This window comes from Panthera uncia, chromosome D2, assembly GCF_023721935.1.
Source record: "Panthera uncia isolate 11264 chromosome D2, Puncia_PCG_1.0, whole genome shotgun sequence".
NCBI classification, from domain to species: domain Eukaryota; kingdom Metazoa; phylum Chordata; class Mammalia; order Carnivora; family Felidae; genus Panthera; species Panthera uncia.
In genome coordinates, this window is record NC_064818.1 from 41,114,276 (window position 1) to 41,130,533 (window position 16,258).

General features: G+C 44.9%; 1 protein-coding gene across 1 annotated transcript in view; it reads right to left on the bottom strand.

Annotated features, from left to right (window-relative positions):
• The window catches only part of LOC125932768 (uncharacterized), a 789,340-nt gene extending 773,954 nt beyond the window's left edge, over window positions 1-15,386 (bottom strand). Inside the window, exon 1 of the mRNA XM_049645303.1 lies at window positions 15,012-15,386. Within this exon, the coding sequence (XP_049501260.1) occupies window positions 15,012-15,027 (16 nt within the window). The 5' untranslated portion in view covers window positions 15,028-15,386. The remainder of the gene's footprint in view (window positions 1-15,011) is intronic.
• Window positions 15,387-16,258: the final 872 nt, after the last annotated feature.

Sequence of the window (16,258 nt, forward strand, 5' to 3'; positions counted from 1 at the left end):
GGATGAAAAACTGTTCTAAGCTCCTCAGTAGTAGATAACACTTTCTTGAGTCCAACACCTGGAGTCCATTTACTGTTTATTCATTTACTTGATATACCTTTTTGGAATAGCTATTCTGCAGATCCAGCACCTTTACATATTCTGGGTACACAACCACTAAACAAGTCCTGACCTCAAGGCTTAAATTCTATTATGTTAGTAATCAGTGCATTAGCTTTCAAATAGCAATTCCTCACCCTATGGAGAACTTGGCAGTTATTTTTAAGTACTTTTACATAGAAATTCAAATTATCACACCCATATCCACTTTTGAGTGAAAACTGCCAGCTCTGTAAACAGATAGGTGGGGGTATCATGTGACAGAAAACCTAACAATTCCACCACAGCTGATTGGACCATGTGCAAACACTGGTTCAAGAGCAGCAAATTCATTGGCTAACCAATAACAAAGGACGTGGCATGGTCACAGTTGGGCTAATAAGATGGTCTTAGAAGTCTTAGCTGAAGGAAAAATAGAACAAGGCAGTTAGCAAAAAGAGCTGAAACAAACAGATGTAAAAAGGACTTACAGTAAGGATGGCCACATTTGTCATCTGAACTTTTTGATACTTTCAATAATGAGAGCATACCAGAAGTTAAAATGCTTTAAATTTTACAGTTATAGTTTTACAATTATAATTACCGACAATTATGGAAGTGTTACAAAAAATAACGAGTTATAGATTAACGCCACACTATAAATTACAAAACCACCGCAGTAAGAACATTCAGAACATCACTGATGGGCATAATGCCAGGATTGCCCAGCCTCTGTTTCCTGCATTCCATTCACATACTTCACCCACAAGATTTCAGAAGTTTCTTAATGAATTCGTGACAACTTTGTGCATCTCAGGCTCAGGCCACAGCACAGCCAACTGGTAGACCAAGTGGCCAGCAGAGGCAGTACTGGGATAGTTCTCCCACAGCCAACCAGGCCAACAGGTTAGCTCCAACCATCACTGAAGTGCATACTTTACCAGTGAGCACCCCACGTATTATCCTTGAAGTGGGGGGTATTAGCTCTATTGCACCTAAAAGGGGTCCAGAGAAGAGAAACTGATCATCATGCTCATCTTTCAGATTTAACCATGTGTTAAAACAATACCACATTCACTGCACTGTCATCTCACATTCCCCTAGACAAAACCATGATAAGAGCTCAAAGCACAAAGTAAAGGTCTACCAAGCCTACTCTGGCTTACTTTAATTCTATCAACATTCCATTAAAAAGGAGAACTCCAGAAGAGCCCATATGTCCATCAATGGATGAACGGATAAAGATATGGTGTATATATACACACAATGGAGTATTACTCGGCAATCAAAAAGAATGAAATCTTGCTATCTGCAACTACATGGATGGAACTAGAGGATAAGTATTATGCTAAGCCAAGTTAGAGAAAGACAAATATGTGATTTCACTCATATGAGCACTTGAAGATACACAACAGATGAACATGAAGAAAAGCAAAGATATAATAAAGACAGGAAGGGGGACAAAACATAAGAGACTCTTAAATATGGAGAACAGAGGATAACTGGAGGGGTTGTGGGAGGGGGGATGGACTAAATGGGTAAGGGGCATTAAGGAATCTACCCCTCAAACCATTGTTGCACTATGCTAACTTGGATGTAAATTTAAAAAATAAGTTTAAAATAAATGAAAACTCCAGGACAAAGGCTAAGCCAGAAGGGATGCCAGGACAAGAGCTATCAAATGGACCAGTCCTGTAAACAGGTAACACGAGGACCCCAATATAATGGTTGGGTACAAGTCAAAGTTCTGACGGACACAGACATCAGCAGTGCAGTAGAAATAGAAGAATGTGTGAGACCATGAGAATATGGAGAGGGTTGAGAGTAACAGACAGCTAGAGTTGTTCCTTGCTGGATTCTACTTTCACTCCAAGAAAATCTTTATAATTCACTTCCATGTTCATGAGATACCTTCACTAGGTCTTGCATTAACAGACCCCAATTACAGTAGCACACCACATGGAGAATTATTTTTTATAAGCAACAGAGAACTCAACCGAAGCCAGATGAGGTTAAAAGGGAATGTACTGGGTCACATAACTAGACACAAGGTGCCTTCTGGATCCTTATCTCAAATGATATCACCAGGACTAGTCTCTTGGCTTTACTTCCTCTGAATTGGCTCCGCACACAGGATCCTAACCACGGTTTCCCATAATGCAGGCTCCCTCCCCATGGGAAGGGCCACTCTATACCTTGTGTCATTACCTCAGTGGACCAAGTCTGTGTCCTAGCATTCTCTTTAAAAGTCCTGAGGTTTGCTCCAGTCAAATCAGCTTAGCTTATTTCCCCAGCTCGGAGTTAACTGTGATGTTCAAAGAAAGGAGAGAAGCTGATGGATCAAAACCACACTGGACCCTCTGCTGACACCCTGGGTGGGTTCAATCCTACATAAATCTCCTCAGACAGGCTCCGGCTAGTTGTCCGCCAAAAGGTTTTTTCACCCAGAGGCATAGTTCCCTGGTGACCAAGCAACTGAGCTCCAGACAATAGATTGGGACAAGTGCGCCCCTCCCGGACTGGCCCATAAAACCTCCCATGTAATCCCCCAAGTTCTAAACAAAGTATTTTAATACTGAATATTCTTACATTTTAAGTTTAAAAAAAATTTTTTTTAATGTTTGAGAGAGTGAGCAGGGGAGGGGCAGAAAGACAGGGAGACCCAGAATCTGAAGCAGGCTCCAGAAACATTTCCTTGCCTGCACTAGCCAGATTATTAAACGCTCAAAATCTAGGTGTTAAATTTATCTCAATTCTGGTATTTCTCTGGTGATGCAGTGGCCCCAAGTGTATCATGCTCAGTTTTAATCATTGCCCTGAGTATTCAGATCTGAGGAGGTGTGAAAACTTAGAATAAGTTCTAGATCATACTTTGTTCTAGATCATATTTTGTCAATATCTAAATTCTACCATAGTTATGGTCTCGGTGTACAGTTAAGGAGAAAATGATCATTAAGGGCATGCCACATAACGTGGAAAAAGGATGAGCTCACTAGAAGGTAAAAGAATTAAGTTCCAATGTTCCCTGTGCCGCCTAGCATTTACTGTCACTGAGCTCTAAATCCAACCCCCCTCATCGCCCAGCCTAGGATGCTAGAATATTTCTCCCTTGCCTACCCGCACAACATTAACCTGTGTCAGTAGGGGCGCTGGAAAGACTGGCAAGAGGACTGGTTTTGTGGTTTTGGTTCCGCACCCGCTCCGGGTTCCTGCAGGTTTTGTTGCCTTCTTGCTCCTGTGGTGCTGAGCTGGTGTGCAGGACAACAAATGAAGCTCCCCGCTAGCAAACTGAAGTGGCACTTGTGCAGACAGAACCCCAGTGAGCTCCACAGGTGCCCCAACCCAAACACAGGTTTCCTGGTAATGAATTGGGCAGCACTCCTCCACAGGTAGCTTCCCGGGAAATTTCATCAGCCCCACAACAGGCAGTTTCTGGTCTAGGACTGCCAGCTTCCCGGTGCCAGAGCTAACTATAGACCAGCTCTGCCCCCACCAGCAACCTGGTGAGTTGGTCTGCCATCTGTCACCATACCCCCTTCTAAGATGGGCTGAGTTCCAGGCAGAAGGTCCCCCTTTCCCAGTTACTTCTTGAGTACTCTGAGCCCTTAGAGTTCTCTATCCCCCGGCCACAGTAAAGTTCCAGTAAATAGTTAATGACTCTTTACATGAAGCTTCCATGTTCAAATCACTGTTTCTGGCTCCCAACCGGATCCTAACTGCTAGACCTTTGCAATTCTTTACTCAGGTGACATTGGGTGAAATGCATCCCTTCCCCAGATCTTGAGTCTTTTCTGGAAAAATTAGGGTATCTGATTAGCTCAAAGCTAGGGAGCTAAGCTACAATCCGTGGAAGGCTAGTTGAGAAGCAACCTTGTTTTTTATATTATTAAAACCACCAACTTCTTGGTTTGAGAGAAAATACAAAAACTATCACAATCCAGGTTTTACATGGGAGTTGCAGAAGGTCTTGGAAAGCAGACCGTGAATAAAACATTGTCCCACTCGCTAGCCCACTGGCAGATTTTTTTCCATAGTATTGTTGAATGGCATTTTCCACCAGTATGGGCCTCCAGGGACCATCCATCGCCTAAGAGTCATTCCATACAAGACTAAAGCTGACCAGTCTTCCTGCGCTACTGGGCAGTCAGCAAGGCCGGTATCTTCAATTATTCATGCTGGCTTTTCTGCAAGACAAATCTTATTCAGGCTACTAAACCTGTCCATCTCAAGGCCCAATGTGATGGAAACTCTGAAGGGACATGGTCTTCTCTGGGCTGCTGGGACCTGAATGGTGCTTGGCATCAGGCTCGGGGCACTCTGCTCTATGAAACTTCCAACAAATCTTATTGGGGTAAAGCACCATTCATTTGTTGTTTTTTTTACTCAGTTATTTCCTTCACTGCAAACCCATCAATCATTCCAAACTTAAAACAAACCCACAGAGAAATACAGTTTAAAAGTGAAAATGAGTAAAAGGAAATTTTTCTCAGGCTAAAGAAACAAAATCGTATCCTGCTGTCAGAAGGTTTTAAGAAAAGTTTTATAAGAGTAGAAAGACTGGTACATAAAAGATGCTGGTCTCTTCTGCTCCTCCCAGCTCCATGAGAGTTCAGTGGTTTACAAAACATGGGAGGATATGGTAGGTATGTAAGCCTGAAGTGAACACCACAGGGGTGTGTGCAGACTGGTGGGGACCACCCTTCAAAAGCAGAAGGGAAGGGACTATTCACACTGCACTGCAGTCCCTTCAGGGGCACCCATCACCAGGATGAAGGGGGAGTAGTCTGGGTTCTGGAACTGGTGACTGGCTTACCTCATGGAGCCCTCTGCTCAGCTGCCTGGCATCCTGATCCCTGCACCTTCAGTGTCTGGCCTCAGACTGGCAGGGATTGCATCATTTATTTCAATCACTTAAGAAGATGAATGTGGCATCACCAGTGAGGAGCAGAAGGAGCCGCAGGCTTTGGAGCCCAGCAATAGTCCAAGCGGCTGGCAGGTCCTAATCACATCACTTTGAATCAAGATTCCACGTGGTTCCCTTCCTTTACCCAGTTTGGAGTTCGCTCCCAACCACCATGCAGTCTCCCCACTCCCACACACACTTGCATACACATACTCACACCCACGTGCACATCCACACATAGTCCCAGACACATTCACCTTCACATGCCAATGCACACACCAACAAGCAATGTACACTCACAAGCAACATCTAGAATAGGCTGCTTCTAGGATGCTCTGATCCTGATAGGTATAGGTTCTAATTAATATCAAGTTAGTCCCGGGGAGAGGGGAGGGTGGAGAGCATCGCTATTCATAGGAAGGAAAATACAAAAGAGATCTTTTACAGTATGTGATTTCAGGGTGCTGCTTTAAATGGCTTCCTGACTTCACCACAGCCTTAACCGTTATGTTAATAGATTATGTTAATTTTTGTAAAGGTGACACTTTGGGGGGGGGGAAGGTTCTGGAGAGATCATTTGCTCCCCTACTTCACTCCTGGAGCCCCAGATTTCTGGGCCTGTTTATAGCACCAGTTTGTTCTGGCAGATGGCAGCAATTAGACCTTCCTAATTTAGGATTTGCCAACATTTCACTGCTGCTGGTCAAGACAGAGTTGGAGAAAAGGTAATTTTATGTCATGATTGACATGGATAGAAGTGAGGACCACAAATTCTACCTTCTCGCATCAAGACTTAGAGTCTAGGTCCCTTTTCCCTTGAATATAGACCAGAGCCTCTCTGATGCAGAAGAACATAGCCTATGTGACACCACACCAGCTCCAGGCCTAGGCCCTAAGGAGCCTGGTAGCTTCTTTTGCTCTCCTGGAGCTCTCCACCACCATGTAAGGTAGGCTACTTAGCTGGAGAGATCACATGGAAAGAGGCACCTAGCCAGCCACCAGGTTTTCCAGTCTTTGCAAAAGAGGTGCCAGATATGCAAGTAAAGCCATTCAGTGTCTGCTCCAGCCAAGCTCCCAGTACATGCAGCCACACAAGTGACTCCTGTCCCCACCACCTGGAACAGCAACGAGCTACCCCTACTGAGCCCTGCCCACGTTATAGGATTCTGTGTTTTAAGGAACTAAGTTTTGGGCTGTTTAGTCACACATCAACAGAGAGCAGAAATAAAATGCTTACTGGGACTAAAGGGAGTCCCCAACAAAGGATCAAGGTGCACACTGACCTCTGGTCTATGTGACACAATATGGTGGCACCTTAGATCTTAAGCCCTTACAAGTGTTTTAGGAGATAAATGTAGGTCTTCCAAAATATCCCCAGATCAGGTGTAATTATCCCTATTTGATAGCTGAAGAAACTGACATTTAAAGACTAACCTACTCACCAAAATCCACACCTGGAGGAAAAAAAAAAAAAAAATCTAGTGAAGAAATGGGCAAATGACACGAATAGACACTTTTCCAAAGAAGACCTTCAGATGGCCAACAGACACATGAAACGATGCTCAGCATCTCTCAGGGAGATATAAATCAAAGCCACACTTAGATACCACCTCACACCAGTCAGAGTGACTAAGATGAACAACTCCAGAAACTATCAACACTGGCCATGACGTGGAGTAACAGGAACCCTCTTGCACTGTTGGTGGGAATGCAAACTGGTACAGCCACTCTGGAAAACAGTGTGGAAGTTCCTCAAAAAATTAAGAGTAGAACTACCCTACGACTCAGCAACAGCACTACTAGGAATTTACCCAAGGGATACAGGAGTGCTGATGCATAGGGGCACACATACCCCAGTGTATATAGCAGCACTTTCAACAATAGCCAAATTATGGAAAGAGCCTGAAGGTCCATCAACTGCTAAATGGATAAAGAGGGGTTATATATGCAATGAAATACTACTTAGCAATAAGAATTAAGTCATGCCATTTGCAGCAATGTGGATGGAACTGGAGGGTATTATGCTAAGTGAAAGAAGTCAGATATCCTAGGTTTTCACTCATAGGTGGATCATGAGAAACTTAAAAGGCCATGGGGGAAGGAAAGGGGGAAAAATAATTAACAGAGAGGTAGGGAGGCAAACCATAAGAGACTCTTAAATACAGATAACAAGCTGAGGGTTGATGGGGGGCAGGGGGGAGGGGAAAGTGGGTGATAGGCAGTGAGGAGGGCACTTGAGATGAGCACTGGGTGTTGTATGTAAGCCAACTTGACAATAAATTATATTTACAAAAAAAAAAAAAAAAAAGATTCCAGGCTACCTTTGAAAGGCCCTCAAACTAAAAAAGAGGAAATAAAAAATAAAGACTAACCTAGGGTCACAGGTCTAAAAATGTAACTACTGAACCCAGACCTGATTCCAAAGCCTTTATGCCTTCTGAGACAGCATGTTACTCCTTAATTGTCCTAGGATTCTTCTGGTACCCAGCAGCCTGGCAACATTTCTAAGATATGAAGTGATGAATGCCAAACAAAAGAATTTAAGTAAATGTTTCGCAAAATCCATAGGGATACCCTCACCAGGGTCCTTTGCTTTCTTGCTGCAGAGCACATTGCAATGCCCTGAGTAGTGCTTCCATCAAGAACTAATAGTGAGGCACCTGAGTGATTCAGTCAGCTAAGCCTCTAACTCTTGATTTTGGTTAGATCTCATGGTTCTCATAGTTCAGGAGATCAAGGCCTTGTGTCAGGCTCTGATGGTGCAGAATATGCTTGGGATTCTCCCTCTCCCCGTGTCCCTCCCCTACTGGCTTGTTCTCTCAAAAAAAATAGATAAATAAATAAAAATTAAAAGAACCCATCAGGGTCTCCCATGTGGCTCGGTCAGGTTAACCATCTGTGCTGACAGCTCAGCCTGGAGCCTGCTTTGGATTCTGTGTCTCCCCCTCTCTCTGCCCCTCCCCCACTCATGCTCCGTCTCTTTTGCTCTCAAAAATAAACGTTAAAAAGAACCCATTGCAAGCATGCATTTATATACATAAGGCTGATCTTTCACTAGCTATTACAATGTGAGCAGGTTTTGGATTTTCCGATTTCTTGGTTTCATTTTAATGGAGCACACCCTAGGTTTTAAGCAGTGTAAAGTCCAGCAAAATTAAGATCTTTCCCCCATTGTTTTGTACTGAAATTTAAGGGGATAGGAACTTTACAACAAATTTATCTGGGCGGTGGGGGTACGGGAAGAAGAGGGACAGAGGAAAGAAAACTAGAGTCTGGAAGATGAACCACTGCCTCTTTCAAGATGGAAGTCAAGTCGTTTCTTCAACACTTGGTAAAGTCCTTCTTCTTTTGACTTACAGCACCCCAAGAGAATCTTCTGGAGCAAAAGCCCCAAGTCCTAGAGTCTGGTTCATTTGGCCAATATGCACCTGACCTGCCACTAGACTAGCAGAGGACATTTCCACAGCAATTTACCTGATGCACACGTGTGCTTTTAGATGGCCTCACAGACACACAACAGGGAGCCTTCCTGTCCACTCCGGGCAGCAGCTTGCTGGTGGTGAAGAGAGAAGGCAGCTTTACTGTCAAACTGACCTGGACTTAAATCCTAGCTCTATCACTTACTGTGTCATCTTGGACCAGGTACTTAGCATCTCTTAAGTTTCTCATCTGCAAAACACCTTTAAGTGTGGTTTTAAAAGAGGGAGCCCAATCTTTGTCATTGTCTACCAAAGAAGCACATAAACACACTTTGGGTATAGTGGTCCGATGTAGCTAACCAGATTTGCTAGAGAACAAAGGGAAGGGATAGGTGACAGACTACTAATTGCCCCCAAGTATCCATTCTCCCTTCTTCCTAGAGAAAGAATACATTATATTTGAGCACATGAAATGTGGCCACCACTGCTGCTAGGTATGGCTTAATGACAAAGCTCTGAACACTGGAATGTAATTGTTAGGTAGGACTCTCAGACTCCTTGAAGGAGGCCTGCCCATTAGTTCTTTCCTCACTTCTGACCACTGGAATGTAGATGTGGTGACAAGCCTAAGCAGCCATCTTGAACCATGGGGGCAGAGTCCTAAGGGTGACAGAGCAACAAAGAAATCAAAGGCTTATTGACTTGTCAAACATGCCAGGTTCCTTTAGTAAAGGGGAAACAAAGTTTTCTATCACTATTTTGTCTATTGCCCACAACTCAACTTGAGCTTTATCAGTACTAGAACATGATTTGTGGTAAATCTGCTGTTAATGCACACTCAAGAAGAGGTTTTCCAAGAATGTTTATTCTGGATTCCTTAAAAATGGAGTCTCTCCTGTTGCCTGAAATGTTTATCTTTAAGCAACATTGTTGACCCCAATCTAGCGTGCTTGTCAGCAGAATCCATGGTACTCAAAACTCTTTACAATCATCTAGGAATCCCAGTGGCTTCTGAACTGAAAAGTTAAATTCAAAGTGAAAGGCACAGCTTTGGAGAACTTGCCACTTCAAGCCACGTCATATTCAATGAAAGTAATCCCATCTACAGGTTTCAGTGTTTACTATGGGCTGAGTACTAGACACTGGACCTAGAGGATCACATTTAACCTTTCCAACCAACTTGTGAGTACCTATGGTCATCCTTCCTATACTACAAATGAAAAAAACCAAGGCTCTCAGCCAGGTCACCAGCCGCCTTCCCAAAACACCATGTTAATGGATTCAGACAGGACCAGAGAGAGCTCAGGCCCCCGCTTCCCCACATTCTCACATCTAAATCTGAGGGTTGGGGGGGGGGGGGGGGGGGGGAAAAAAAAAAAAACCTTTCAACACTATGTAGATAGAGATGCTCCTCCATAGACAGGATTCCTGAACACAATAGGCAACACTTAAGTCTTTTCTCATGGTGACCTTTTACACCATCATCCAACTTCTATCTAACCTCCCAATATAGTGACAGGATTTGGATTAACATCTGCTTACTCTTGATTTATGGGCTTTCATTTCAAACCCTATTGATCTATCTAGCATTGATAAAGCTTCAACTTTGTGTTGGCTCCTAAGATTGAGGGCATGAATGCATGCTTCAAAACCAATCATCTTAGAAGACCTGACTGCAGACTCCAGGATAAATTTAGAGGACAGCAGAAAACTTACCACCAACTGAATTCGGAATTTATACTCGTCTCCTCTTGAGTTACCTGGACCTCTACTCAGATGCCAAAGTCCAGACTGATTCAGGTTCTGCTCCTTGAATCCCGTTAAAAAAAAAAATTCTGGATGCATAAAACTATCGAGTAAGGTAAACATTCCTTCCACAGTTGGGAGTCCACCTTCCATATAGAGATGCCCCTCTGAAGCCATCCGCAGGGAAGAGCTCCCAGGGAAGAGAGGAAGAACCAGGAGCAAAGCCTTAAGCTCACCCAAGACAGAAGTGATAGGGCCCTTCCCCCTGCCCTGGGAGGGGAAATCGCCCTTGAGTGTAAGGGCACTAAAGGCTCCCCTCAGACAGTCCCACACCCTTGCTCCCATTCTCACGTGTCCCCTGAACCCTGGGGCTGGCTTCCTCTAGGGACACGCAGATTCAGCCCAGAGGCGCAGTGGAGGTCAATGCCTCCAGTCAAGCATGGTCTGGCCCAGTGAGCTGCAGCCCTTATGTTCCAGGGCACTGGTTTTCTGAGGTAATCTTCCTTTTAGGTTTTCTGCTCTGAAAAACTTGTTCAAAACAGCAATGTAAGGCTTTGTATGGACTAAGGCAATGCATTCAAAATGCAGAGAAATGGCTCAAAGATTTATAGTTGCCTGAATTTTCACTTCCTACTCCTTTAGCCACAGTCTTGGTCTTTTAAGCTTGACAACTACATCTCCCTTTGCATGCGTTTGTACCCTGTAATCCTGTTGTGTGAATTGCCTTAGAATGGAAGCTTCCCGGCACAGGAAGGATCCTTAGTCGCCCTCATATGTCGCACCTGCAATCCACAGGAGCTGCTCACTGATGGTCACATGTCATTTCATTGTATGACAGGCTAGTGCAGCTACAGTCACATCTGGGCCACACCAAGACCTCTTCTAGGCTGGCCTTCAGGAACTACAGGAGTACGACCCAGTTCCCCCAGCAGCAGCTAGAAGGGTAGTGAAGTTAGCCCCTGGCCCCTTGAAATAATTTCGAGCTCAGAAAGGAAGACTCTTATCCAGGGCAAGCCCAGGTGTGCCAGCATGCAGGGCTCTTGCTGTAGACTCCTGGCCTCACTCTCAAGGCTGCACATAAACCATCCCAGCACCCCTCCCCAACTCAACCCCCCCCCCCCCCACACACACACACACACACACACACAGGCGCGGCAGTGGTAGTTAGCACTCCATAACACCTCTACAAGCTCTTTATACCTAGTAATTTATTTGACACAACCCTGTAAGAACAGGGCAGCTACCACCATTTTACAGGTGGGGAAATGGTAACTCGCCAGAGATCAGATTTCTACACACTGAAGCCAATATCCAAACCCAGGGATATGGCCAGCTCCTTCACACAGCGTGGAAAGCATTCACACATGGAGTGCTAGACCCTGCTCCTGCAGATTTTAGCACAAATCCACAAGCAAGATCCAAATGCAAAGGACTGGAACTCCGTTCTGGTTTAAAGCCTTCCTCGGCTGGTGAGCAGCAGGCCAAAACACCACCACCAGAAAGGTATCTATGGAAGACCAGGAGAAACAGGTCAGAGGCCTGCTCAGAGAGCCAGGGAGCAGTTGTCCCCAGGGGCACCTCCCCCTAGGCTGTAGGCCCATTGTGTCTGCCCAGTCCTTGGGACTGGGGCCAGCTAGGGCAGTGCCCTTGCACTAGATCTCGTGACAGTACTTCTTTCTCCAGGTAGTTTTTGTTACTAAGTTTTGAAACTTCTGCTTCTAGCCTTTGCTAATGAACTCTGAAAGGCCTGGTTTTCAGTCAATCTAATTGCAGGACAATTTTTTACACTTGCTTACATACACACACAAACCAATTAAGCTGGGCAACTCCTAGTGCCTGCCTGTACTTTCTTGAGTTTCCATGTGAAATGCCCTTGAACTAGTATTAAAACTCCGGCTCAGGGGAGCCTGGGTGGCTCAGTCGGTTGGGTGTCCGACTTCGGCTCAGGTCATGATCTCGCAGTCCATGAGTTCGAGCCCCGCGTCGGGCTCTGTGCTGACAACTCAGAGCCTGGAGCCTGTTTCAGATTCTGTGTCTCCCTCTCTCTCTGACCCTCCCCCATTCATGCTCTGTCTCAAAAATAAACGTTAAAAAATAAAATAAAATAAAAAACTCCGGCTCAGATGCCACGTATACCAGAAAGGCTTCCTAGATCTCTCCAAGCAAGATTCTTTCCCCTCTCTAAACACTGAGGGCTTTTTAGATTTCATCTCCTTTCTGATACCTTCATCTTATAAAAGTGTTCTTCTAATCTCCCCTGATCCCTTGGAGGGCCAAGTACCTTACTATGCACTCCACCTCTGTGATGAGTAGATCAATAGATACTTGTTGAGTTTTACAAACTCTGATCCCCAGTGATGGCAAAGGTTAGAAGTTAGATTGTAAAGAACACCTGGGTGGAGTTAGAGGCCCTCATCAGGCTCCACACTAACAATGTTGAGCCTACATGGGATCCTCACTCTCCCGAGCTCTTTCTCTGCCCCTCCCTCGCTTGCTCACATGCTCTTAAATTTAAAAAAATATGATTGTGATCACTCATGATCTCTGGTGAGGAGGATTAAAAACAGTGAGACCATAGGAAGCACAAATAAAGGTGAACATTTGGTTTATGACAAGTTATGCATCCTATTTCTCGAAGAGTAAGATTTGCATTAAGGATCCTACCAGATCAAGCCAAGAGCCTACATCTTACTACCAGAAACAACCTTAATTCTCCTGGCATAAGAACATTCACTGACCAAGTTTATCAACAGGGAAATTTTAACATTCTTTCCAACCTTGCCACCCTCCAGTAATATTGGCCAAGGCCTTAAAATATGTAAAGATATTCAATGCTTCGATTATCCTCTGGGAATTTTAACTGTTGTTTTCATGTACATTAATAATTTCTTGGTGTAATTTTTCCCAAGAGAACGTATCAAAAGAAAGTTGCATAGATTTACATATGTTACTGCTAATAAACCTCCCAAGAAGAAAATAGCCTTCCATCCAGGTGGAAACCATATCGCTTTAAATCAAAGCTTAATGACAATCAAAGTGTTTTTATAGAGTTATAGAAGAACGCTAGGCTGGAAGTCAAAGGCAATTGGGAAATTTAAATTGCAATTTTGACAAGTGGCTACTCATCTGATGGCCGTGTGAGCATGTTCTGATCTCTAGTATGCTTTATCTACCATTTTGTCTGCCCAGAATGTATACACCCTTCTTGTTAAGAAGTAATTCCAGGACAGGTGGGCCTGGGGGGAGTGGGTGTGGAGAATGGCTTAATTTTCTATCATGGATACCAAAAGGATGAACATTCCCTCCCCAGCTATGAGGCTGCAAGGGTGTAGGCATAGGATGATGAAACTTAAATAGAAAAGATTTACCAGTGAGCAGAATCCTACACGAATTTATAGGAAAGACAGCATCTCAAGTTAGGGTAGTATCATGGGTAAGTTTTTTTTTTTTTTTTAAAAAGTCATCTGGTAGAAAAAAAGATAGGAAGTATTTGTAAGTGACTTATTGTGAGGTCTAAGATTGCTTCAAAATACTCCAAAAAAAGTTAAATGGAAGACAGATTAAATAAAGTTAGCAGAACTATAATAGGGAATGTGGGAATTGATTCATGGAGATTCGTCATGCTTTATTGTGTAGGCTTGAAATTTTTAACAAGTTAAACTTTCCACAAGTCTGAGAATGTTGCAGGGAAAGTCCCAGAGCAGTTGTGGGGTCCATACAACAACCAGCAACACCAGGGATCCCCTGCCTAGGGCCATGCCCAGCTGATCTTGGTTACCGCTCATTTTCTGAGCTGGGTTCTCCAGTCTTCCTAGAGACTCAGTCAACTACCCAATATCCTACAATGTTTTTGTTTTCTGCTTAATTCCCTTGGTTTGCAACCAAGAACCTGAACAGTGAGATCTGATAAATTTAGAACTCCACAAGACTTCGTGGAGTCCTCTCAGCTGAGGAGTACGACTAGTTAACATGAAATTGGCTCAAGGATGGCAAAGAGGTTTTACAACCACAGCTATTCTCCCCTCCTAAACCCACGACTAGTTTGATAGGGTCATACTAATTACCTTCCCGTTACACCTGCTTATGACCTCAGACTCCTCATCACAGACCTCCCAGCAGCCCCTGCATAACATAGGTGAGGCGTTCGTTATTTGACATTACCAACCAAAGCAGAACAGTAAACTGTTCTCTTCCCGAAAGAGATTTTAAATTGATTACAAATGAGCATCAGATTATGGACTCTGCCTTCCCTTCTCCACCTTCCCTTTCGAGGCTGCAGAAGTATAGATGACAAACATTTAGTATAAACATCAAATTCAAAAGGAAACCATAAGGCAAGATCCCTACACCTGAAGGGCTCCATAATCCTTTTTGTTCTATCTCCTCTCCGCACATGTTGATTCATAGGTAACTCCGGGACTTCCTCAGGTGAAATTTGAAACTGGTTCCAAACACAGAAAGCAAAGAGGCCAAAGAAAGCAACTTTGCCACAAACTGCTCCAGACCTCAACCCAGAAGGACTGCACCCTCCTAGTTCTGTAGGCCCTTATGCTAAGCTTCCCAACTCCTCCTGCTCTCCTACCTAGCCTGCCAGTCTTGATGCCAGCCACATAGTAAACACCTACCCGTCCTTCTTTCAACCTCTGCTCTTCTTCCAACTTTCTAACTCAAGCTTCAACCCCTACCCTAGTTGGGCATCGGCGGCTAAGCTACCCACAGGAGACGCTAGCCCTCCGTGCGCCACATGCTTCCTTTCTCCACCGGGTACTTTACCCAGCTCAACAGAGCGTCCCTCTGTTCACACAACGGTCCGCAAGCACCGGGGGTACAGGCCACCCCTCCCCCCAGAGAGACGCGGCACCCACCTGGGATTCTCTCCATGGCCGCCTCTCTGCCAATGCCGTTTTTTTAGTCTCCGGGTAGCTCACCTATTGCCAGGTCACAGCTCTGGGAGCTCCCCTAGTGAAACCTGAAACTGGCGCGAGGACACAGAAAGCGAGGAGAGATCCGAAAAAAAAAAAAAAGCCACTCCACGTAGGTAAGTGACAGGTTTTACAGCAAGGATAACTTACCAACCAGACTTGCAGAAACCTGAAACTGGCCCAGGGACGCGGAGAACGAAGAAAGATCCAAGAAAGTGACCACTGCAGATGAATAAGTGGCAGGTTTAACGGCCAGGTAAACTTACCGACCAGGCTCGTCCCTGCGCCCATGAGCGAAACAGACCTCCACATCTACCGGCCCCAAGCTTAACGGTCTTTATAGAAGTCTCGCGTGGGTTCAGTCACGTGTCCCATCCAGGTGGTCTCAAGGCTGTGCACTTGAAACAGGTTGCAGCTGGGGAAGGCGAGCGGAAAGCACGTGCCAAGCACAGGGGAGGGGGTGGGAAGCCCCTGAGGGGGTCTGATTGCCCCAGGCAGCTGGCAGGTAAACCCAGGGTCATGTCCTCTCCGTGACCTCCTCCTGCAACAGTATTTTCTAGTTATTTGCAACAACCACAAACCCTTCCACACACACACACACACACCCCTCATGCACGTTTCACAGTAGGGCTTTTTAAGCCCTCTAAAGAACAGAAGGGCACAAGATCTGGCATTTCCCAGCACCAGGGGATGTGCTAAATTGAATACTACTAATTCTGGCTTCTGGAATTTTCCTCCAGTAGACACAGAAACGGGTAAACAGGATCAAGGCTATCCCACCCAGGCCATGAAATTCAAGGAAGCCCCCGTGAACAGAAAATTTCTCATTTCTTTTTCTATTTGAGCTAAAAGTCTAATTTGTTTAAATAAAAAAAAATCACTTTTCCTCAAAAGTTCAAGAAGGAACCCCAGCTTCCCGACCCCCTCACTCACCCCTAGAAGCTCCACACCCTGTGTTGGGTTGGGCCATCTATCCATCAACTAACTCCCGCCCCAGTGGTTGTTGGTTATTGGGGGGACACTAACTCCCTCCCACTTCCAGGCCTGAGCCTGTGTACTGAGCAAGCTCCTTGCACTTTGGAGAAGCACCTAAAACAGAAAGCTGAAAATCTTGGGTGCTGGAGGTGGGAGGTGGTCGCCCGAGAGCTCCCAACACACAGCAGCTGAATGCAGAGGTAAGCTGAGGGCAT